Source organism: Thamnophis elegans, chromosome 5 (assembly GCF_009769535.1).
Source record: "Thamnophis elegans isolate rThaEle1 chromosome 5, rThaEle1.pri, whole genome shotgun sequence".
NCBI classification, from domain to species: domain Eukaryota; kingdom Metazoa; phylum Chordata; class Lepidosauria; order Squamata; family Colubridae; genus Thamnophis; species Thamnophis elegans.
The window spans coordinates 54,719,471-54,743,221 of NC_045545.1; the positions used below are offsets into that span (position 1 = coordinate 54,719,471).

The window sequence follows — 23,751 nt, forward strand, 5'->3', positions numbered from 1 at the left end:
AGTAAGTCAAACCTAGGATGCAGCGTTTTCAAGGGTTGACACTGGTCCATCGCTCCTTACTTACTTCAGCTTTATTAGTAATTAAAACAAGTATTTCAAAACAATCCTTGATTATAGAGAAGCTGAAACAAGAGAACTTTTAATAAAACAAGCTTTAATAGAGTTCTGCATTGAAATCATAATGTATATGATTAGTGAGTCATATACAAAAGAGGTAGGTGTCCCAGCAATTTTGGTTATATTGTTGAGTTCAATATCAAATAACATGCAGCACAATAGGCCTCCAGTCTCTCTGGGACAGCACAGAATCTTAATTTGCATTCTTGAATAAAATGAAAAAGATCCCCCTTTCACATCTTGTTTTATGCAACTGATTTGGCATTCCTTATTTAAATATTTTGAGCTACCTATGCTCAAGCTCCATTTATACAAGCAAAATCACGTGAGAAGATAAATTCTAAATGACTCTATAGTAAGAAGAGTGTATTTCATGCCAAATCCCCCTACTTAGGGAACCTGATATGTTGTTGCTTCCACAGATTCAATTGCTATGCACAACATCCAAATTATCTGATTGCTGTCTGGTTTTTACAATTCTAAGACTTAATGTGTTCTTAATGTCTCATTTTTCATGAAAAATAAAATAAAATAAATGCCATTTCTTCAGATTCATAATAATAGCATTCATCTATTTAATTCAATATTACAGATGTTCTAATGTTTGACCTAGAGGACAGAACTTACATTGAAAATATTGGATTTGCTACCATGCAGGAGGAACCTGCCAGTTTTTATAACTACACTATACAGACAAGACAATGTTTGTATACAAGTCTAAACTTCAAGAAATAAACTATGAAATATATGTGTGAGGAGCTTTAATTTCTCATTGTATTTCATGTGAAGGCTTTTCAAAAGAACCAACTCCATCTTGACATTACAATGCATCAGGTCAACTCTGGGAAACATCCCACAAATTACTTTAATAATTTTATTTGAGTTCTGTAGATTTGAAGAAGTGCTAAACACTTAAAAGTTGCCTTCAATTGTAGTATCAGGATTTGGCATCAAAATATTAACGTGTCTCAATCTCATATATTGAAAGTTTTCAGATCCATAAAGACCTGTTTTTGGCCAATTATTTATTATACTATCAAGGATAAGCTAGGAGGGGTATGTGTGTGTCCAAAACACTTCATCTATTTGTTACTACCTGATACCAATTATGGCAACAGATGAAAAATATCAGCCTAGTTTGAAAACAAACCAATTACCAGCTGCATCTTAACTATTCACATACATATATTACACAAGTGATAGCCTTGTACATACCTAGTATAGTGTTTTTCAAACTTGATAATTTTAAAATGTGTTGGCTGGAGAATTCTGGGAGTTGAAGTCCACAGATCTTGAAAATGCCAAGCTGGAAAAACACTTATCTATACCTTAAGTGAGTACAAATGGAGGAAGGTGGTTTTCTTTAAAATTTGTTGTTCAATTTTTCTCTATTATATCTATTATATATAAATAGTTACACATTTGAAATTGCACTTGGTGATTGTCTTTATACATTTTCTTCTTAAACTCCTTCTTAAAACTAATTCTCCTGTACACACTTGGCTTGAAATATAAACCACATAAAATTTCCCATTGAAAATAATGAGAATCTAGTATCAAAGTTAAAGTCCCAAAGAACGACAGAGGGTGGCAACAAAGCTTCATGGGGGCAGGGGAATGTGACTGAAGGAGATGAACTGACTGAAGAAGCTGAGGAAGGATGCTGTTAGTCTCCAACATCAGTATCCCGATCCCCAATTAGCCAGAGGATGTGGAAGCTGAGTGCCAGGAGACCTGTTCCAAGCAAGTCACCCAGTGCTGTCAAATAAGGTATAGAAAAATTGTCCGGGTCCAGGCCTCGACCCCACATCCAATGAACCATCCAGTCAGCAATATAAAGAAGAATGAGAACCTGAAAGGTACAAACATAATGGTCACATTAGCAATGATTAGATCCAAAGATGTAAAGATTATTTCCTATAGTCCTCTATATTACTTCAACAGTGGGAAAGCACCTTGTAGAACTCAGGGGTGTCAAATTGGCATCCCCTGGGCCAGATGCGTCATGTGTAGGCCACACCTATCCCAGCTCCACAAAGGCAAAAAACGTCACGATACGTCACATGACATGATTAAATTTTGCATCTGTGTTGTAGATGAACTGTAGTGACACAGTGGTTAGAATGCAGTACTGCAAGCTACTTCTACTTGGTAATAAGGTAATGACAAAAAGAACTCAAGAGAGATACAAAGGTCCTGCCCTAAAATTATACTGTGAACCTGGAATGGGCTACAGCCCACTGTTCCAATTTTTCAAATGCAAGCACAACAGAGACTGTGAATGAGCTGTGTTTATTAGCCATATCTACTGTTTTTTTTAAAGAAGAGCTATACCTTGATTTCTAAATTTTAACTCAATTGTATATTAACTTCCAGACTTAACAATCACTTCCACAGGCACGGAAAGCCAATTTCAACCAGAAACATCCTGGGAAAAAATCACCGCCTTCCCATGTTGATGAAGAATCATGCACAGCCAAGATCCTACTGAGACAGCTCAAAATAATTGGCCTCTCCAGGATCCCTTGTGCAATATCTATTCTACTTGATGTGGCAGTTTACTACCAGGTAGACAAAGGAAGGCATGATAAAAGAGAGAAGCAATTTATGTAAAATTGCACTGTGTGCTTCATTCTCCCTGCAGACAATCTAATTTTTACTACCACTTGGCTATGAAAAGTTGAATACAAAAAAGGGGGGAAATACTTTTAGTACAGAGGAGTATACAGCTCTACTTCTAGTCTCCCACATATTCAACATCAAAGCTAGCATTGTACCACATGACACATGCAGTCAACTTATATAAGGAATATTAGCGCCTCAGCATAAATTACTCCTTTAAAAACTTTGATTGTAATTTTATTGCATGGCACTTCTAAACGTAATCAACACAACTTCAGATTGTACTAACATACTTTAGCCTCATTTCTGGCAATTCAACTTTCTTTGTTTTCAAATAACTCAAGCTGATGACCATACCCAACACACTTTTCTCTTGTTTTCCCCACAAAAAATATCCTGTGAGGTGGGTTGATCTGAGAGTGAGTGACTGGCCCCAAAATCACCCAGCTGGCTTTCATGGCTAAAGCAGGACTTGAATCATAGTCTCCCACTTTCTAGCCTGGTGCCTCAACCACTAGACCAAACTGGCTCTCATATGCATTACAAATTATCTTAACTTATTCCAAGCAAGTTCTTCTATTTTATTTCCGTATTTATTTTAGTTAAGGTGTAAATTTTGCCTCTTAAGAGCTTAAGATGTTGCAAACAGTGCTTCTTCCCTTAAGAGTACCCAAGGAAAACATACGCAGTTGCTGAAGAACATCATCTAATCCAAAGATTCAGTGAGTTTCACGGCTGAACATGGACTTGAATCTGGTTCTTCTCAGTCCTAGTTCAACACTATAATTATACTACTGCACTGATTCTCTTTTTTACACTGCAGTGTAATGGCTGCAATACAAACTATGTCGCTACAGAACGTAACAGTGAAATCTGAAACAATCCTTGAAATCCATGATAGACTAAAAAAAAAAAGAGTCTACTGACAGGATGCTATCATGCACCCAAGAAAAGGGATAGGTATCATTTTCTGAAAAACAGCATTGCCCTTCGGGTTATCCATGTCTCCCAAAGTGTGTAGAACCATTAAAATCCCCCTTCCCCCATGGGTGTAAAAATATGTCAAAAACATTTGGCCTCACGGACACAACAGGGGGAGAAAATCTGGTTCCTGAGTCAAAAGAGTTGCCCACGCATGTGGTAAAAGACACTTTTCATTATATCTTGTCTTGTCTTTATCCCTTTTGACAAGATAAGCCAGGCAACTGATGACAACTCTTACCTGGAGAAGTGCTGCGGTCATGTAGAAAACTATAAATATCAGAGTGAGGGTAGTGTGGCCTCCCTGCATGGAGCTGATGGTGTAAAGGAAAACCAAATGGCCTGGCACAACCAGAAGGAAAAGCACCCGAGCAGACCGGGAATTCACATCTGCTGACAAGATGGATAGTGTTATATTGACATATGCTACTTATGAAAGGAAATGTCTCTATGTTGTTATGCCAGCCTCTGTTTTAACTATAAATTGGAAAATGTACATTCGTTGCTGGGACTATTTGTCAGAACTGTATACTATAAAGAATATCCTACCACTGTAATTTGTATTCCATTGAACTCTGCAACTAAGACCTATGCAGCTGTTATCCAAATCTTTCTGTAAGAACTGGATATTATGCCTCCCAAAATGGGCACCAAGGTAGCCCAAGAACAATGAAAAACAATTCAGGCAAATTTAAGTTCTTTATTTGCTTACTCCATATAGGTATACTCTTGACAAACTAAACTTATACTATCAATAAACTAATGGATATACTCTGGGAGATTCTAGGGAATGGCTGTCGTAAATCTTTTTCCATGATCTAGCTCTGGATTTTGCTGTCTCTTATCTCTCTCCCCCTCGCCCCCCACGCCTTGGAATGTGCTCCCTCCTTTCTGGGAACTGCTGTGTTAGCATAGTCCATCCCGTCACCACCTCTTTCATAGACACATTCCACAACATCAAGTCTTCCTTCTTCATTCCTAAGTATACTGGTTGCCTATAGCACTTAATCTTAATCAATTGGATTTAAATTACGTTTACTCAATTGGGTTTAAGACATTGCATTCTATTGTAGCCAAGTATGTTCTTGCTATGTCCCTCCCAACTATAAAAGCAACGTTGTTCCTTTATTGTTTTTCATGTCTTATACAAAGATCAGTGTGATCTTTTGGCTCAAGGGCTCAATTCCAATCCATCTCAATTTGCTAATGCCTAATATGCCAGTGGTGTTATTGATTCATTTCATCTTTCACTGAGTTGAGCTTTCCCATGTCCATGTTTCTTACTTTCCATGTTTGCACTGTAATTCTATCTTCATTTCTTGCATGGCAACATTAGCAACTACATGTCTCAAAGGCTTTAATCTAGCTATGACATAAACTACCTTCCTCCCTCCCTCCGATTCAAAGGGAAGTATTCAAACAAAGCATGTTTACCTACCTGAACTGAAGAAGGTGCTACAGGGACTTGGACACTTGCGGGGGGCTATCCCTGAATTCTCTCCAGGCACCCCACTCATATGGAGATAAGTGGATATGCGGCTAGCCTGGACAGCTACCAGATTGCCACCAACACCTGTAAGAAAACAGAGGCAAAATACGATCAATTGTATTGGTGCCAGTGATTCCTCAGTATCAACGCATCGAGAATTTCCTTCCATATTTGTGTATAGCAGACAATCTGAAGCTGATCCCCATCATTTCTTATGGGAAGATCTACATTATCTTATAGGAGGTACATCCAATTTCTACTGTGGTTCCAACACTGTGAAGTGCAATACCTTATCAGTGGTGGACAGAATTCATGGTTGAGAGTTTCAACATAATAATGTAACTGAAGAAGGGGCATGTTTTACAACTATTATGCCATTCACATGAAGAGAATACAAACAGACCCATAGAAAGAGAGTTGGAGATTTCTGTAAGGTTGTATTAGTATTCATTTCCTCTTATTTAACTTTTTGAGTCTGCCAATAACCAATTTCTCCCTAAATAGATCACACTTCTACTAAGGATCTGTTTAAAACACAAGGATCACCTAAACTACCTCACTGACCTTCAGACTGGCACTTTAATGTTTCTAAGGACATAAAAATCAGTTAAGGTGGCATTGACCAAATCATTTTATACATAAATTGCAATGCCTGCTATGATACAAGACATTGGAAGGAGGAGAAAACTCCCCTTTAATTCATTTTAGAAGATATTGATAGAATTTACGAGGTAAAGGGCTCCTCATTTAACAGCCACTATTTCAGTGACTGTTCAAACTTATGACTGTACTGAACAAGTACAATTCTACCAATCCTCTGACTGGCCCTCAGAGTTCCAGCACTCATGCATCCTCATGAACACGTGATTGTGATCTAGGCGCTTGGTACTTGGCTCATAATCATATCACAGCAAGCCACATTCACATGATTATGATTTCTGATGTTCCCTGCTGGCTTCCCATAAGCAAACTCAATGAGAAAGCTGGCAAAAAATCAAAAGTCAGTAATTGGAGGTCCTTGTTTAATGACCCATGTGATTTTCTCTCAGCAATGGCAACTAGGATTGCTATCAGCAAGTGGTGTCATGTGATGTCACTTTTAATGAGAGCATAGCTTAGTGATGGCAATTCCAGTTCCAGTTGGCAGCATAAACCAAGGACTTCCAGTACTAACATTTTAGTACAGGCTATTCACAAATATCAAACTGCTGCATTAAGCTAATTAATCAGGAAGCTATATTAAATTATCCTGCCCACGTATACTTTTAGTTAACATGGTAACCTCTTTAACAACAAGTTAAAACTCCTTTATTCCAAAATGCTTTTGATCCTAATTGATAGTGTCTATCTTGAATTTTATCTTTGCTTTTTTGTATATGGTCAATTTCTGCTTCTGATATTCATTTGTATTTATCATCATGTTTTTCTTTGACATTATATATCGCCAGAATCCTTTAGGATAGGGATGAGTTATAAATATTAAACATAAATAAATAAATATACCCTCCTATCCCTCACAATAACCCTGTAGGGTAGGTTGGGATTAGACATCATGTCTGCCCATTACCTAATAACATACAGCTAAACATGGATTTGATTCTAAAGCTTCCCACTGTAGTTCAGTATCCTAACCATCATGTGTCATTGACTCAAGAAAGTTAAAGAAGTTCCTAAAGTTGTATTTTTTAATATCCCACTCTCTCTCACTAAGTGTTAAATATATTGAAGTTGGTTGCTTAAAATGAAGAACAGCTCACCATTTATAACAGGAGTAAAGACTGCCATTCCTGCAAAATTTGGATCTGACACTGTTTTATCCAATATCAATCCTCCAACACTGAAAAAAGAAACATTGAAAAAAATTGGAAGATATAATAGCCAACTGCATAAAATAATTCTGCTACAGCCTCAAAAATGTGTTTCTTATTTTTTGTGATGCCTGGAAAATATTGCTTCTGACAGCAAAAAGAAGGCTGGGGCCATGCGCGCAAGTGAGGTGAGTCAGTGGGTGACATTCCCCCCTGAAAATAAGACCTGGTGCCATTTTTGGTGGCAAAAAAATATATAAGATAGGGCTTTATTTTCAGGGAAACACAATGCCTATCTGAATATCTCCCTGAATTTTTAATAATTTTTAAAGTAACTAGGTCTGCCATTGTTGAAGGCATTGAGGAATCTGGTTAAGAAAATATCTCTGAAATGATGACCCAAGGGGTCATGGGTGATATAGTATACAATACTAATACTTAGCTAGGTTAAGTATGGAAATGAAATAATAATTATATAACTAAGTGGGCTTTTTCACACACTTCAGCCTTCAAATGGATGCGAATATGTTGAATCAAAAAAATGCAAACATCTGTTTTGCCTTTTCAGCTCACTGAGCCCAGGATACACTCTCATGAAGAGAGGAGGGTACCCTTGCAGTCTTCATGAGCTGTGGTGGCACAGTGGTTAGAATGAAGTATTGCAGGCTAATTCAGCTCACTGCCAAAAGTTCAATCCTCACCAGCTCAAGGTTCACTAAGCATTCCATCCTTCCGAGGTTGGTAAAATGAGAACCCAGATTGTTGGGGGAAATATGCTGACTCTGTAAACCGCTTGAAGAGGGCTGTAAAGCACTATGAAGCGGTATATGAGTCTAAGTGCTATTGCTATTCATACCTGCTAATTGCCATGGCAATGATGACTGGTTCCCAGCCAGAATATAGTACCTCCTGGGTTGCTGGATTCCGCTTAGCAATGATGATCCAGAGAGGTAGCAGTGCAACAAAAAAAGCACACACCAAGGGATTCACATAAGGCTTGTCTTCTAGATAGAAAGAAGAAAAAGGGATTTGAGTGAACAACCAGTGAACAGCAGATACAGCAGGATAATAAAGTGGCAAGTGAAATATTTATCATATTTTACCTAAAGAAGACAATCATTCCTTTTTAGCCACAAACAGAAGAGTTTAAGGTCAATACACAAACTATCTACAATTTGTTTTAATGAACACAGATCCCTAAATATATATCCCACACCTATATCTTAGAACTTCAAATACTGTCCCTACAGTATATGTAAACAAGATACTTATATAGTGTAATTGCTATTTTAGCTGAAATTGCAGAAATGGCACCTATTTTGCAATTTGCACAGATAAGTTTCCACTTTATGGGTTGCTGGGAGATTTTTTTTTTGTCCCTTCAAGTCAGCATGGTCTCTTTGTAACTGCTTGGACAAGTCTATGCAGTTTTCCTTCAGAAGTGGTTTGCCATTGCTAGTTTCCTGGGGCTGAGACAATGCTTGGCCCAAGATCACCTAAGGTGGGACTAGAACTCACAGTCTCCCAGCTTCTAGTCTGCTACACCAAATTTTGTAATTTTTACTATATACTACTGTATGGTAGCTATGCAAAATTTCAGATTTGATTCCCAAAACCTGTTTCAGAAAGTATGATGAAACATTTCACTCCTGAACTTGCTGTGGATGCTCTGAAGATGCTGATTTATAGGCAAGTATTGTTGTGCCTCAGCACATCCCCATTTCTACAGAAAGGTGGGTAGACTGGTAATGCAATGCTAAGATTGCCCCTTGATCTGCAAATAATGCGATCAGATAGTTCCTTTTCTCTTTCCATTAGGGAAGATCTCAGAAGTGAGAGGCAGGCAGGCAGAGAACATTTGCTTCAGTTGGACTAATCCTCCTGTCTAAGATCATTACTACGGTACCAATTGCTCAATGAGAAGAATTCCAGAAGAGACAAAGAGTCAATTGTTCTACATACCCAGAAACAAATACCCACATTTGTAATAAATCTCCATTATTAAGACTGATATTACTTGTAATATGTGCATTACCCTATTCCCTTTAAGGGCAAGCAACATCATGTCCAAGGAGTAAAAAACAAATAAGGAAGGCATGAGATAAGAAAAATAAATTAAATAGATTTACATCAATATGTTCACCCTGTTCATATCTTTCCATCTTTGAAAATTATACTTGTTTCTACTATGTGCTGGTTTGGTGTAGTGGTTAAAGTGCTGGCCTAGAAACCAGGAGACTGTGAGTTCTAATGAGAAATGAAAGGAATGAAAGCTGACTGAATGCCTTTGGGCCAGTCACTCTTTTTCAGCCCAACCCACCTCACAGGATTGTTGAAATAGGAGAAAGGAGTATGTATATTTGTTGTAATAAAGGCAAGATAAAAACCTATTTTATAAATAAATTAATTAAATATGCATGTGCCACTTCCTTACCTTAGGTTTAAATTTGTCACCTCTCATTTTTTGAAGATCTAATCAATTCCATTCATCAGTTCCATCTAATTATAACTTTCTCAGTCTTCTTCCACTCAATGTATTCATTCTTTCATATATTTGTTTCATGATTTGAATACACATACATTCTCTCTAAATGACTGAACCAATTCAACAAATGTCTTTCATATTTCCTTTTACTTATTCATTCAGCATCCATTCATTCCTGACCTTCTTTTTGTTTTATCACACACACACTTTTGAAGTATCCCATTTCTACTGCATTCAACATACTGGTATATATTTCATGACATGTACTGGAACGACAGAAAATTATATGTAGCTATATCATCTGGATAGAGATATTTCCATAAATTCACGCACCCAGCCAATGTGGTTCTAATATTACCACAAACACTGCTTTATATATTTATCTATTTAGAAGAATAGACATATCTATTTAAAGAAACAATGAGTCTTTTTTCCCCTTCTATCGTATGTTTCTCAGTGGACTTTCTAAAGAGCAAAATCTGGTATGAACACCCCCTGCTTAGCATAAAACCACAATGTACTTTCTGAAGTTTCTTCACAGCCAGCTTTTTCCTCTTATTTCAATCAGAATTTTGCCAAATATTTTTCTAGGTTCACTTAACAAGATAATCCACTGTAAAGCTCTTGCTGTTTTCCCTTTCCCTGGGAAACATTTTGCCATATTATACAAAAAGAAATGACAGAAAAACTGCCACAATATTCAGGCCATATGTAAAAAAAAAACCATATACATCTCTATGCAAACATAAAAGCTACCAGGTTATAGTATAGTATAGCCTTTATTGTCATTTAACATTATGTATACAACGAAATTGGTTGAATAACAGGATAACAGAGTTTGAAGAGTTTTTAACTCTAATTGAACCTTGACCACATGGAGTGATAATTGATAGAGTAAATTCAAAGAAAGAGAGGGAAAGCATGTTTTATATTTTAAGTATGGAATGGTAGTATCTTTCCAGTGGAGCAAAACATTTTTTAAAAATTATTATATATTCCATGATGGAAAAATTCAAAGTTCTTCACCATCAGATAATCTGGTACATTATTTGGTATTTTATTAATACCTTTAAAAATTATTACTCTATCCAAATTCAAGTCACAAAAATACCAAAGCAGAACATAGGAAGACCAAGATATTTATATGAACAATGCTAACATTCTTCCTATCAGACATAGATGCACATGTGTATTTCCTGCTACTCAAATTATACAGCCACTCTATAAGAAAGTATTTATTTTTAGCATTCTCTAGTAGTCCCATTTATACCTGCAATCTTCACATTGTTCACTGTTTTCACATTTTTCCCTGAACACTAGCATTTACAGCGTTCATTTCAATTACAACTCCAACATAATACTTTCTTCCATACAGATCTATGAAATTCTTCTTTCATCATTCCCTTACTTCACTTTAATCATTTCATTACATTTTTCATACCAATCCCTTTGCTAGACTCTTTTCAATTTTTTACCCACTTCCAACACAATTCTTTATTTTCCTCAAAATTACTCTGCATTTTCTCTGCCTCTTTTATTCATAGCTCTTCCTTACTCTTTTTTATTACTTTCTTTGCAACTAGCTTTTTAAAAAGACACATCATACAATGTATCCCATCTATCCTTTTTTTTGGCAATCATTTTCTTATATGCATTTTTCTCATCTCTTGCCTCTTTTATTCACCATGCAACCCTTTCTTATACTTTCAATGCTTGTAATACTCTGCATCTTAATTGGCATATTGGCCGCAAAATGCCAAGATTGACTGGTTTACTTCTTATTGTTAGCTGGGAATACTGCATGTGACACATGTGTAACTAAGACTGGTAATGTAGTCTGTACCTTCTCTGTATTAATAAAAAGGACAACATGAAAGTATTACAATGATACAATTAGAGCTTAAAACTAGATCAATGGGAACAAACATTTAAATACTATAAAATTTTGGCACATACGGTGTTTCCCACTGAACAATGTAGTCTTCACAATCTTACCCAGTTCTATATAGAGGCCCCAGCTTATCCCAGAAAGCAGAGCCAGAGTAATAAGGTCACCAAGACTGGCAGCAATAGGCGTAGCCACATTGTCAGGATTGATACCCATCTTTCTGGAACCAATGATTACGCCAATCATGATCATGCCTAGAGCCCACAGAAAGGAGATGTTAGTGTTACTACACAATGAACTGCAGATGAAATCTCTTTCTCATGGAAGCTTTTGTTTCTTACCCAGTACAAGAGAGGCAATGAAGGCAGTGGCCACACTACTGGCACAAAGGAGAATAGCATGGTCAATGCTGAAGTGTCCATCTGGGATCCAGCCAAATATCACTGCAGCAATTGAAGCCAGAAAACCAACAACTGTTGCTTGAACCTAGAAAATGCAGCCATGTTTATTTGCAGGGAAATGTTTATTGATTGGAAAAATTGTTTATTGATTAAAAAATATGCTGCTTGATTAATCACATATTAGGTAGCTCACATAGATAAGTCATAACAACCATTAATAATAAAATATAGAAAACAATACAGGTAGTCTTCGACTTACTGTTAGGCTTGGAAGCCATCGGGGATAGGGCCTCAAGCCTGCCACATATTCAAACATAGTTACTATGAGAAACTGGGAGGGGGGATTGTATGGAGCTTGGGAGATGTGTAGCCATAACAACATTCCTTCTCAGAAAGTCAAGGTTGCTTTATCCCTGCACCTGGATGGATGTGGATGGGAGAAATCTTCATCAACTGCAGTAACTAATTGGACCATTTGATGCACTTGTTGGCATTGAGGCAGGGTCTTGAACTTTCAGTTGGGTGGGGAAAACCTGGCAGCTTTCAGATTTGGGTTTTCCCAGATGTGCCAACATGGCTCTTCTAATAAATTGATGTTTGGGGGAACTTCTTGCCTTGACATATTATTTCACAGAGGATGCTATTTGGAACCCTGACACTTACAACAGTTCATTTAATGACCATTTCAAGTTCCAATGGCACCGAAGAAAGTGACTTATGACCATTTTTCACACTTATGACCATTGCAGCATCTCCATGGTCACGTGATTTGCATTTGGATGCTTAATAACTGGTTCATATTTATGATGGTTGCAGTGTATCAGGGTCATATGATCATCTTTTGCAACCTTCTGATAAGCAAATTCAACGGGAAAGCAGAATTTGCTTAACAACCATGTTACTAACTTAACAACTGCAGTGACTCATTTAACAAATGTGGTAAGAAAAATCATAAAATAACATTCCTTCTCAGAAAGTCAAGGTTGCTCAAACCTCACTTAACAATTTTCACACTTGGAAACATAAATTTTGGGCTCAATTGTGGCCATAAGTCAAGGACTATCTGTATACAGTATCCTGGTATCCAGTTAAACTCATCCATGGAAGAGAACTGTTTTCACTGATCTTCTAGAGGAAAACAGGATGAGGCTCAATCTGATTCTGGCAGTCAAGCCATTCTATTGCAAAGGTCATCCTTGGAGTCCCAGGAGGCAAACTGCTTAAGACAGAGAAATTCTACTTATAAAAATGGTTCCCAACGTAAGAAAGGTCCAAATTATTTGAACTGCACCTGATTATCATCTACTGGCAGTCAGTGCTAGTCCTGAAAGATAGTTGTTACTCTACTGAAATAACAGTTCCAGTTGCAGTTGCCAGCCTCGTGAAGAGCAAACTGTATTCTCACTTACATGGAATCATTTCAGAGACTAGTAAATGTCATTCTAATTGTGGTGACAGATGATAGAAATTATTGGGTGTCCTAAGTAAGGAAGCCTCTCTACTGCTTCAAACCGGTACTTCCTCAGGTTCCTGACATCACTGATAAATCATGATTCTTTTGCTGAGTCACAGGAAAGGACTCAGAACGATCTTCTATTACACTTTAACAGAAACTTTTTCTAGGTTGTGGCAGTAGTGACTGCCAAAAGACTGCTTAATATTCTTTGATCATATGGCTATAAGACAGATGTATCCAGAAATTGCCCAATAATAGAAAACTGGGATTTCCCCTCCCCTACTAGGTTTTTTCCCTGTCTCCTTTCAAGAAATAGTGTCAGTTTGTCCAAAATTCACCTGTATCAGAGCCATGTTCCCTATTATCATCTTCCAGAGCTCTTTTGGTGTATCCATTTGTCCTATGTTAGCCTACAAAAAAGAGACAGAGAGAAAGAGAAAGATTAAAAATAAATAGATGAAATGATGCTTCCTGGATTATTTAAAATTTATTCGGTATGATAACCACAGAAGTATTATGAACAGGAAGATAGACTCATCATTACAACTCTAGATTTACTGCTTCAGCCAGTGTCTTGTTCATCATTTTCCTTTTTAATATAGATTTTATTAAATATTTTTAAAAAGAGATTAACAACTAATAAATTTAATACAAAATAAAAAAGAAAGGGGAAAAACAGTGCAAAAAGAAGAAAAATAGAAAAGAAATAGAAGTAGTTTCCAATGTTCTTTACAGCAATTATAAGTACAAACAGAAAATTATCTCTTTCTCTATGGTTATAAACAGAACTCTTTTCTATAATTATTTTTTCTCTAATCATCAAAAATCATAAATCATATGTTCATTTTTCTCAATTTTATGCAAGATGTGTATAAGGTATTTCCAGTCAACAATAAAAATATTACTTTTTTTCTAATCAAGGAATTTAAACATCTCTGCAAGTTTCATCAACTTCACCAACAATTCCTCCATTATGGGTAATACTGAATCTTTCCATCTTTGTTTTTACACAGGATAACTGCAGCATGATTATTATAGCATAAAGTTCCATAACTTTTTTCCCAGCTGTTTGTCCATCAACTCAAAAAGAAAATTCTTGCTTTCAGTTACATATTAATCTTTTAAGATCATCTGAATTAGTGTATTTATATTCAAAGATTTCTCTTTTTCCCCAAGTCCAAATATACATTGTATGAATATATGCACAAAATATGTGCATGTGTATCTCAAATACAGGTTAATTACTGTTATCATTATGGCTATTTTTATTCAAAATCATGGGTTCCATAAGTGCTCTATCTCTAGAGCCATCAACCTAATCTCCCAGTATTTCAATCTGTGAAATCCAGTTGTGTTATTGCTTTTAATGGAATATGGGCTAGATATAAATGGATAAGTAGACAAAACCATTAAAGCAGCCATGAATCATGAATCACATCCATTCTACATTGGGCATGGTTAAAATGTAATATTCAGACATAACAGCTTGTTATTGGCTCAGCCTGGGTGAACTCACTATGGCCATGTATAATTCATAACAAGCCATGATAAAATATAATGGCTTAAGTACATAATCTTAAATCAAAATGTAATATGAATGTATGAAGATCATCAGGACAGGAACAGCACTTACTCGTGGCAATGGGACAATGTTAAATTAGTGACTAAAGAATGATTACCAGACTTTTCTATAATTCCCCTTTTCACATTTATGTTTGCCCGTCTACTAGGCAAACTGGCTCTTTGTCTCATTTATGCTTCTTTCATGTTTCACCAGTACAAACAGAAAGGAAAACATCACGGGAAACAGAACTGCTTCAGAAAAAAAGACACATAAAGCTGCTGGCAGTCCCAAATCTGGCAAGGTCCAAAGAGAAAGATAGGACACAAGTCATTCAGCTTACAAAATTGTATTTAGTTCTACTGTTGAATTTGGCTCAGGGATTCCTTGTTCTCTTGCAATTAGGTTAGTGATCCACATAACTTGGCTACTGGCAAAAACAAACATTTAATCTCCTGTATAGGATGAATGTGTTTTCCTTTCATAAGTAACATAAGACAATTATTTTGGTAGTGTTAATGCACATCAAATGAGAACTGGAAGGAATTGGAAGGAATTCTAAGCTTCTTTTGCATACAGCATAAAGATCAAGCAAACTGATTTTTAAAAGCCGCTCCAAAATACTTCCTATGACTGTTGAGTCTCCCTTGGAAGGCTTTGATTAGGAGAGTTCACATAATTTCAACATGCATATATTTAAGTCCTTTCAAGGGAAAGGGGATACTCTCTGAAGTCATAACTTACTGCTTGCTCAAACTCACAAAACCTTATTGTGAATAAGAGCAACACGCCCTCGTGACCTCAAGACTGGACTACTGCAATGCGCTCTACATGGGGCAGCCCTTGAAGAGCATTCGGAGACTTCAACTGGTCCAGAATGCGGCTGCGCGAGCGATTGTGGGTGTACCTCAATACACCCACGTTACACCTATCCTCCGCGAGCTGTACTGGCTTCCAATCGGTCTCCGGATACGCTTCAAGGTGCTAGTTATCACTTATAAAGCCCTTCATGGTATTGGACCTGGGTACTTGAGAGACCGCCTGCTGCCAATTACCTCCCAAAGACCCATTAGATCGCACAGGGTCGGCCTCCTCCGGGTTCCATCTACTAGCCAATGCCATCTGGCTACGACCCGGGGGAGGGCCTTTTCTGTTGCAGCTCCGGCCCTTTGGAACGAACCCCCCCGCGGAGATTCGGACCCTCACCTCTCTCCCTGCTTTCCGAAAAGCCGTTAAAACCTGGCTGTGTCGGCAGGCCTGGGGTTGATGAGCTCCCTTCCCCTCTCGACAGGTGTGGTTGTTGGTCATTTTAAATGTCTATTCTGTACTTGTATGTTTCCCTTTCCCGTTTAAGTTGTTCGCCGCCCTGAGTCCCTTTTTGGGAATAGGGCGGCATATAAATAAAATAAAACTTAAACTTAAACTTAAACACCTTTAAATCCCACGTGATACAGTTTCAGTGTAACTGGTAAACTGGAAGTCATTCTTCTTGCACAGACGTCAATGTTGAGGAAGCATTCAGGTCTCTGTATGGGGAATTCCCTCATACAACACATTAATGCAGTAATAAATAGCACATGCTTTCCCCTCACCCCTATGGCAGAGGCAAAGCAACAAGAAGAGGATGAGAGAGAATAAAAAGCTTATTTGTTTCCCAGCCAAGCTCCTCTTGTTGCCAGCATCTTTCAGCTTTGCTGGAAAACAGCAAGAGCTTCAGTGATCAAACTGTGACTCATGTTCCATAGAAGCACAGCTCCAAGGACTGAGGAAGGAAACCGTTCTCAAGGCAAGGTCAAATAAGAAACAACTGGTGAGTTCTATAGTAGGTTTAAGGTTATAACATTTGTACAGGGCAAGCCCTCCCCATAATGGGTATCTAGTAACTTCCAAAGAAACAATTGCAGAAGGTAGCAATATCATGAAGGAGTCTTCAATGTTGGGAAATATTTTATGCACTATAATAACCAGGATTACATATATAGGTTCGTATGTATTGTACTAAGCTGTGTTTACTTTTAACTTTAGGCAGTGGAATAAGCCATCTTTGACAATATTCATATGTAATATTAAGTGATAAGCCCTACTTTATCAACCACAATGGCTCCATACTCACATCATACTTTCCCAAAATCAGACAATCTGTCAAAAATATGAACCTGTTTTCACATATCTAGAACGACCGTTCATAGATTTATGCAGCGTTCAAACCATGAGTACAAATTGAGGATGCATCTCAAAATCAGTGTAAATTAATCTGCTAATTGGGATCATACATTATAAATAGGCAAACAATTCACAGGCCAGGGTCATACAGCTTACTAAACTATAACAGTTTTCAGTTAACATATATGATGCCCTGTGGCATGGCTTACTTAACAAAACCCAGCTTAGTAAAATTATGACCTAAGCCAGGGGCCCTCAAACTACAGCCTACGGGCTGGATACGGCCCATTGAAGCCATTAATCCGGCCTGTGCAGGACCATGAAGCTGCCCCACCCATATTGCCCCACCTACTCACCGCCCTCACCCACCTTCTGGAGCCAAAAACAGGCCTGTTTTTGGACGGCAGAGTGGTACTGGAGGCCCCGGCCTCCAGATAGAGAGAGGGACAGACACACACACACACACACACACACACAAGTCCCTCATGCACACCTCAAGGCAGCCACATCCTTTCACTAATTGCTTTCCATTCCCAGGAGCAAAACAAATTAAAGTTTGTGTCTATTGTTTGTACTGCTAAATTGGACACACCTACCCAGTCCAGAGGTGGGTTCCTACCAGTTAGCACCTATTCGGTAGAACTGGTTCGTCAAATCTACCGAACCGGTTAGAAGAGGTTCCACCAGTGAACCCGGAAAGCAGGCCACACCTACAGAAGAGATTCCAAAATTTTTTGAAACCCACCACTGGTCCTTGGATATGATTAGTTTACACTATCATGCTCATATTTATAAAACTCAGTGCCTCTGTGAAAGGTAAGGATGACTACTGCGTTTGTGGTACAATCAGAACATTGCGTGTGTTGAAGTTGTTTTAATGCAAACCAAAGATGCCTTTTAAAAAACAAGTTTACATCATATTCTTATGCATGCCAGTGCTGTGTGTGAGGTAATTTAAGGTGGTTGTGACAAGTGTCGTCGGCATCTTCATATCCGGTCAATGGGCGGCAAGCCACTCCCACCCGGTCACATGGGCGGCAAGCCACTTCCACAAAGGAGGCCACACCCATAGAGTAGGTTTGAACAATTTTTGAAACCCACCACTGACCCAGTCCCACCTAGCCATGCCCAACCAGCTGGTCCAGCTCCCCAACAGTCTGAGGAACTGTGAATTGAAAAGCCATTGAAAACCAAATGTTATTACACTATGTTATTACACTACAGTTCTCTTATAGCATATTTTCAGAACTCTAATAGGCCAGTTGTATTGATTGATTGCCCTTCAGCATTGGTGTTCATTACTGATTGGTATTCCATTTGAACTAAGATTTTGTCCCTGTGATGAAAGAATTCCTGAAGCAGTAACCAATATTTTGCTAGATCACTATTGAACAAGTGCAATTTCAGCTAATGATTCCCTATCTAATCAGCTTTCACTGAATCTATCTAAGTTTATAGCTACACCATACTTTGATTATATCAGTATTACAATTATTAAGTTTCATTATGCTTTTTATTGTCTCAGAATTTATTTGTTTTTGAATTGGCCAATTATTGTACTAAAGCTTACTATTACTGCTACTTAATATTGGGCGTGCCAGTTTCATTCACAGGTTTTCTAAAGGGTTGAAGTAGACTAACCTGGCAAAGATATAATTACACCTGATATTTGCTGAATACAGGAAATGGGAGTGAGGGAGAAAAATGGCAAAAAAAAATTGGATTTGATTAAGAAATTTTTAACTGCTCCAGTGTCTTATAGATCTTTCCTGCACCATCCCCACCTTAACTTTAAAACAACAACAACAAAATATCCCACTTCTAACTTTGAAACTTAGATTTCTGTTTTGGCTGCCCAAAACCATTCCTTTTGAGGTTATTTGCAATCTTGCAGTTTGTGCCATACACCACTAACTTTACATTTCTCTCATGATTCCTAAATTGCTTTTATATGTCAGCCGTTCATCCTTAAAAAGATAGACTCCTGCTTTAGCTGTTATAGAAAAAACAAATATCCATAGTTGAGAATATTTTTATTAGAATCCCACCCTTCTTCAAGTAACGCAATTTTCAACATAAAGAGATACTTCCAAGACCTAATCATCTGGCTCATCACCTTGGAATCACTCATCATTCTCAAGCAATAGGTTATTACAACATTTCTCTCTTTGTAACTTTGTTTTCATTTGGATCTTAAAGGTCAGTAGGGGAATATTTACTCTGAATTATTCAACCTCATAGAATTGAGTAGGCTAAGGCCATGATGGTGAACTTATGGCATGTGGGCCACAGGTGGAATGCAGAGCCCTCTCTGCAGGCACATCAGCCATCGCCCCAGCCCAGCTCCACCGCACATGCACACATGCCTCCTGCCGGCCAGCTGCTCTTCAGGTCTCTCCCGCGCATGCATGAGGCGTATGCGCAGGGCACATGCACGGGGCTCTCGCATTGCATTTTGGGGCATTGTGCAGCACCCCAAACCCCTTTTGGCTTCCAGGTTGGTGCAGGAGGTCTTCTAGGCCCAAAACGTGGAACGGGACGGCATGCGCTCTGTGCCCCGTTTGGTTGGTGCAGGAGGCCTTCTAGGCCCAAAATCGGGTTTTGGGGAGCTCGCGCACAGTGTTGAGATTTAAGTAGAATCTGCTTTCGTATGCTGAAATAATGGCAGTTAAGAAGTTTGGAAAATTAAAAAAAATATCAAATCAGTCGTCATATCTCAGAAGAGGTAGTCATACAACCAGTGATCTTGGAACTTGACGCCAAGCACAAAAGTAAAGAAAGAAAATAAGAAAGGATGAAAATTAGCAAAATGTGAGCTTACACTATTTTTTTAAAGAAAAACTCTCTTGACAAATTATCAAAATACTCACAGCAGTAGAAAGGCGAGAAGCTAATGTCATCTCCAAATTCCCTTTCAGCCCCAAGAGAGCTGGAACCAGGATAAATACTTCAGTCACATACTTGAAGACGTCCCAGTGCTGTAAAACCAAGGCATCAGGTTCTGATAACAGATTGTTCAGCAAAGGCCTATTTTTCAAATATATCATTAAAATTTCTAAGATTTTTCAACACTTACCAAGAGACTGGCTATCAGAAAAAGAACATGTCTTGTGATTGATGTACTGTTACTTAGAACAGAAGATATTTGGCTATGCTTGGACAATAGAATAAGTTATTTTTATGTTGATATAGGGCAGTGGTGGGTTTCAAATCCCGTTCCAACCGGTACAGTTGGAATGGAGCTGATGTCGTCCTCATGATACATCTGTATCTCTCTACTCTGAGAACTTAAGTGAAGGTAGAGTATATATATCCCTGATGGCAAACCTATGGCACATGTGCCGGAAGTGGCACACAGAACCATCTCTCCAGGTACGCCAGTCGTCGCCTATTACTCTTCCGGGTTCTGCACGGGAGTGCTGGAAACTTGAAAAGCAACTTCCTGGCATGCATGCACACACTGGGAAACTGAGCTTCCGATTTCTGGTGCGCGCATGCACACTGGCCAGCTGGTCTTCATGCGCACATCTGCGCCAGAAACCAGAAGACCAGGTGACCGGCGCGCATGCTGGAAATTGGAAGCACAGCTTCTCAGCGCTCCCAGGCACACTGAGGAACTGCTCTTCTGATTTCTGGTACTCTTGCATGTCTGTGCCAGGGAATTGCTCTTCCGCTTTTCGGCACTCCCCCACCGTGTGTGTGTGTGTGTGCTTCTGTTTTGCACTCGGTGCCAAAAAGGTTAGCCAACACTGATATATACCATTCTAACAGATTTGATATATTATTTCCTACAAATCCCCAAGAGCTCCTAAAATTAATATAATCTATATAAACATCTAAAGTTCAAAGGTCCATGAGTTCAGTTCTTGGTAGAAGATTAAAATGTCACAGAATAACATCTTGCTGCCAATGTCTCATGAATTCCAAATAAGACAAAATTGTTCACATAATGCCTGCTTTTTGGCAGTCAAGGTGTAATTACAGAATTCAAAGTGATTAAAGCTACAATCTGGTCTTCAAGGTCCTGGGAGTAAAATTCATTGATCAGAGTTGAGCATGTAAACACGGATAAAATTGCAGTTTTTGATATTTAGCTGATGTAGGTAGAAGTCAAATATGGTAGTTCAGAACTCTAGATCAGGAACAGCAATAAGAAGATATTTCCCCCCACATTCTGCATTATTTTCCTTATGTCTTGCCTTTCTTCCCATAAAGAAGTTACAGGGTCCACCTTCCAATTAAAACTTATATAAACAAATACGGGCAAAGGAAAAATTGAGGTAACTAACAGACATAAACTCATTTCCACTCATCCAAAGACTTGTAAACATCCTGTCCCTTCCAGGATAAACTTGAACACTCTATATAAAGGGCAAATGAACAGTGGTTTATTGCAATGTGTGAATCTAGCCAGGAAGTTTTGGGAAGAGAAAATAAAAGCCACAAAGGCCGCAGAGAAGGCATAAAGCCTTCAAAATAACACAAAGTTAGCTTTCCAGTAAGGATGGATGCCTGAGTTAAGACCCCAAGAGGAGCTGTGCTGGATCTAATCCAGCATTCTATTGAGGAAGGCAACAACTATATGGAGTAGTCTATTGCCTCTATCCTGAACTTCCTGGCTAGATTCACACATTGCAATAAACCACTGTTCATTTAATCATGGTTGTTGATTAAGCTACAGTTGCTGAATTTACACAACACCTTAGCAATAAGACTTCCACCATGAACTTCTTTTCAAGTTAGTGCTTACTAGGTCAGGATATATCAGTACTTTCAAAGTGAAATTTTGTTGTTACTTTACCCACACTGATATAGAGGGGTAGATATAAAAGTATAGCTGTTAGAGATGTCTTTACTTTTACTTTATTATTACTTTTTGGTATTATCCTGATTGGCTCCTACAATGCAATATTTATGGCCCAATATCTATCTGCTACAAAGGTCAGTTGTACTTGGACAATAAAATATGATCATTGGTTAAATTCTATCAGATTACAAAGATTACAAAGATTTCTTTTCCCTGAAATTCCAAAGGATTTAGGATATGAACACAAGATCTTAACTATCCTTAGAAACAACTAATCAATTCACAGCTGAAGATACAGAAATCATTTGGGGCTGAGAATAACATTCTCAGGAAATCACTGACTCTTTTCTTTCAACAGAGAGATCTGTTCTTCAAAAACATAGTTTTCTCAGTTAAAACTAAAAATATTAAAAGGAAGGTAACTATGAAGTTTGTGTTACTTTTTACTCATAGAAAAAGGATATTAAATCATATATTTTTTTACCCACTGTAGTGCAATCTTTTAAAAGTCATGGACTGAGGCCAGCCAACATGTTCTTCTACCTCAATGATTATTTTTAGTGCTGACTGGCAGAGACTTATGAAACACAACCACTTCTTGGTTGAATATCTCAGTTTCTACATACATGAAACCACAGTAGGATTACATCTGACAACATTTATGTGCACATCTTTGTGCTACTGAATCCATTCAGAATCACAATGTCTTACAGTTAAAAAAACCAATACTTTGGTGAAAGGAAAGAGGAAAATTTCAACTGCCAGAATTTATTGTTACATTTATTTGTTCAATTCACATTTTGTGTTTTTAAATAATCAGTTGTTTCTAATGACAATTAAGAGAAAAGACTTGCCTTAGATTTAAAAAGATGGAAAATAGGTATGGCCCTCCAATAACAAGTCCATATATTTTAGACCAATCCCTTTATCCCTCTGCAACTTTCAACTAGCTAAAGTGAAATCTGTTTAAAATTATGCAAAATAATTTTCTACTCTAATCTGTAACTATAAAACCTCAAAATGGATTATCTATTCCAGGTACCATAAACAAAGGCCAATTCATTCACCAACTACTTTTGCCTTTAAAGGGAATCTAAATTATCTGACACATAAAAATCTATCTATATCAATATTCATGCTTGTTTAAGAGGCTGTACAGGCCTCTTATCTGCTTGAAACGCTTAAATAAATAAAAAGACATGGATCATACTGAACCCTTAATACTTGTTACAAGATTTGCTCAATAGCAATTTTGTATTTTTGAATTAATTACATCCTATTCCTGTAATCACATGTTGGCTCTCATCAATTTCCATTCACAGGACATTGCATTTGTTCCATGAAAGGAAATTTGTTCTGATTTCAACATCCAAAGACAAGACAAGTTTCTCAAATCACCTCAAAAGGATGGAAAGGAAAGGAAGGGAAGGAAGAGGATATGAACTGCACTTATTCTACCTCAGGCAACACATTATTTATAGTTCACCTCCTATGAGTGATCATTACAAGCAAAATAGGAGGAAAATTACAATCATTAGACATTAGTTCAGCTTTGTGTCTCAGGACAATTAGATAAATAAGTAAAAAGATTATGTAAGTAATGGAAATGTCATGCATTACACTCTGCTATACGTGGCACACAAACCTGTAACAGCAGCAAAACAAGCTTTAAAATAAGTAACAAATTCAACTACCCTTAGTTATGTTACCTGTATTTTCACAGACCATTGCAAATACCAATAATGAATTATGTATTTTTACTTGGGAAAGGGGATCTTCTGAATAGCAAATAACACTGAAACCTGATATGCCCAAAGCACATGACCTGTGAAACCATAGTATAGATTTCTCAGTAACCATTCCCAGAATTAGGCAGTGGGAGGGTAAGTAGGTATTAATGCAGACAACCTTCCTGGATGGAACTTTTCCAGTAATGAAATTTAGTGCCTCACAATCCATTAGCTTAGTGTTCT

General features: G+C 37.8%; 1 protein-coding gene across 1 annotated transcript in view; it reads right to left on the bottom strand.

Annotated features, from left to right (window-relative positions):
- Positions 1-246: 246 nt before the first annotated feature.
- Positions 247-23,751, bottom strand: part of SLC41A1 (solute carrier family 41 member 1) — a 29,275-nt gene continuing 5,770 nt past the window's right edge. Inside the window, exons 3-11 of the mRNA XM_032218251.1 lie at positions 19,842-19,949; positions 13,586-13,657; positions 11,732-11,876; positions 11,498-11,644; positions 7,874-8,021; positions 6,967-7,046; positions 5,159-5,293; positions 3,962-4,110; positions 247-1,969 (exon numbers count right to left, since the gene is read on the bottom strand). Of these exons, the coding sequence (XP_032074142.1) occupies positions 1,784-1,969; positions 3,962-4,110; positions 5,159-5,293; positions 6,967-7,046; positions 7,874-8,021; positions 11,498-11,644; positions 11,732-11,876; positions 13,586-13,657; positions 19,842-19,949 (1,170 nt within the window). The 3' untranslated portion in view covers positions 247-1,783. The remainder of the gene's footprint in view (positions 1,970-3,961; positions 4,111-5,158; positions 5,294-6,966; positions 7,047-7,873; positions 8,022-11,497; positions 11,645-11,731; positions 11,877-13,585; positions 13,658-19,841; positions 19,950-23,751) is intronic.